Here is a 2,546-nt window from a genome sequence, read left to right on the forward strand (position 1 = left end):
GACGTACAGGTTTGTCGGCTAATTGGCTTGGTGTAATTGTAAATTATCCCTAGTGGGTGTAGGATAGTGTTCATGTACGGGGATCGCTGGTTAGTGCGGACCCGGTGGGCCGAAGGGCCTGTTGCCGCGCTGTATCTCTGAACTAAAGTGCAACACGACCTCCTAATGTCGATACCTGTACCAATGTGTTGTGTGCTCTGTTCCAGTGACCTGTTTGCTTTTCTTCCCGTCGCACCGAAGCTTCCGGAGAAGCCTTTGCTAACGCGCAGATCGCCAGGAAGCCTGAGCGATGAACCTTCACAAGGTTTGGTTCGGATGCAAGAGGCTGATCCGCGGTAACGTCTGCGGACTGTCGGCCAAAGAGGGGACCATCGTGGCCGGGCTGTTCACCTTGGTCACGTCGATCATGCACCTCATCTTCGAATCGGGCAACCTACGCCTGTACAAGTTGACAAACTACACCAGCAGCAATGAGAAGGTTTCATTTTACGTGACCCTTCACCAGTTCTGCCTGACATCCATTGGCCTTGTGACTGTGGGCATCTTTGCAGTCTTCGCCCTCTTCCTGTCCATCTGGAAGGAGGTATACTGGGGAATCGCTGGCTATATCGTTTGGATCGTCTTTTTCGAGTTGGGACAGATGTTCCTCTTGATTTTCTTTATGCCCAAGCATGAAAGCTTTCCAAAGACCATGAACGCCATGGAGTCCACAGGAATGGTCCTCCGTTGCATCGTCGAGGTGTACTGGATCATCTTCTTGACCCGCTACACCCTGGAGCTGTACAGATTTCAGCAGAGGGTCGACGACACGGTCAAGGTCAAGCAGAAAGGTTCACAACGACTCAAGTTTGGATCGGTGGTGGAGATGGGGGTGTGACCGACACACTCGTGCAGGTGACAAGATCCTGCATCTACAAACCCTACTCCGACTGTCCCTTATTAACCCATTCTCTTCGAATTGGGAGTAAACCCTATCCCAAGGAATCCTCTCCAGTAGTTTTCCTACCCCACTGATGTGAGGTCTATAATTCCCTGGATTTTCTCTACGTCCCTTAAAGGAAGGATCTTCGCCTCTTCTCCAGCCACAGGCCAGTTCCCAGAGGAATGGGGATGCAGCTAATGTCGTTCCTTCATTTAAGAAGCGAAGTAGAGAGAATCCAGGAAATTATAGGCCCGTGAGTCTCACGTCAATGGCATGAAGACCGCGGCACCCAGGGGGAAACTCATGCGGTCACAGAGAGAACGTGCAAACTCTACACAGACAGCGCCCGTAGTCAGGATGGAAGCTGGCTCTCTGGCGCTGTAAGGCAGCGACTCTACCACTGCGCCACTATGCCTACCTTAAATTACACGAGGTGGGGCTAGTATAGACGGGGCATGTGCGCAAAATGGATAGGGAACATTTCGGTTCGAGACCCTTCTCCCGACCGAGTGTCGGGGTCAGAACAGGGTCGAAGAGCAGCGGGAATCACAGATCTCCCGTCAGGGGGAGGGGGAGAACATCTTCAAAGTAGGAATTTGAGGGGGGGAAAAAAAGTGCTGGAAGAACTCAGTGGGTCAGGCAGCCTCTGTGGAGGGAAATAGACAGGCAACGTTTTGGGTCGGGTCCCTTCTTCTGATTGTGATGGCTGGAAGAGATGGGGGAGCGGGACAAAGTAGTGGCAGTGTAGCAGTAAAATGGAGACATAAGGTACTGGAATCTTGAGCAAAACACAGGAAGTACATGCAAACTCCCCACACACACACACACACACACACACACACACACACACAGCACCCGAGGTCAGGATCGAACCCGGGTCTCCGGCGCTGTGAGGCAGCAGTTCATAGAAATATAGAAACATAGAAAATAAGTGCAGGAGTAGAGGCCATTCGGCCCTTCGAGCCTGCACCGCCATTCAATATGATCATGGCTGATCATCCAACTCAGTATCCCATCCCTGCCTTCTCTCCATACCCTCTGATCCCTTTAGCCACAAGGGCCACATCTAACTCCCTCTTAAATATAGCCAATGAACTGTGGCCTCAACTACCTTCTGTGGCAGAGAGTTCCAGAGATTCACCACTCTCTGTGTGAAAAATGTTTTTCTCATCTCGGTCCTAAAGGATTTCCCCTCTATCCTTAAGCTGTGACCCCTTGTCCTCACAACTCTCTGGGTGAAAAAGCGTTTTCCCTCATCTCCATTTTAAATGGCCGACCCCTTATTCTTAAACTGTGTGTGACCCCTGGGTCTGGATTCCCCAACATCGGGAACAATCTTCCTGCATCTGGCCTGTCCAACCGCTTAAGAATTTTGTAAGTTTCTATAAGATCCCCCCTCAATCTCCTAAATTCTAGCGAGTCCAAGCCGAGTCTATCCAGTCTTTCTTCATATGAAAGTCCTGACATCCCAGGAATCAGTCTGGTGAACCTTCTCTGCACTCCCTCTATGGCATTAATGTCCTTCCTCAGAGCCACGCGGGCACAGGGAGAACTGCAAACTCCACACACACACAGATACACAGCACCCGAGGTCAGGATCGAACCCGGGTCTCCGGCGCTGTGA

General features: G+C 51.2%; 1 protein-coding gene across 1 annotated transcript; it reads left to right on the forward strand.

Annotated features, from left to right (window-relative positions):
- Nucleotides 1-289: 289 nt before the first annotated feature.
- Nucleotides 290-877, forward strand: tmem217 (transmembrane protein 217). Its single transcript, XM_033016902.1, has one exon. The coding sequence runs from the start codon at nucleotides 290-292 to the stop codon at nucleotides 875-877; it is 588 nt and encodes a 195-aa protein (XP_032872793.1).
- The last annotated feature ends 1,669 nt before the right edge of the window (nucleotides 878-2,546 follow it).

This window comes from Amblyraja radiata, unplaced genomic scaffold, assembly GCF_010909765.2.
Source record: "Amblyraja radiata isolate CabotCenter1 unplaced genomic scaffold, sAmbRad1.1.pri scaffold_646_ctg1, whole genome shotgun sequence".
NCBI classification, from domain to species: Eukaryota; Metazoa; Chordata; class Chondrichthyes; order Rajiformes; family Rajidae; genus Amblyraja; species Amblyraja radiata.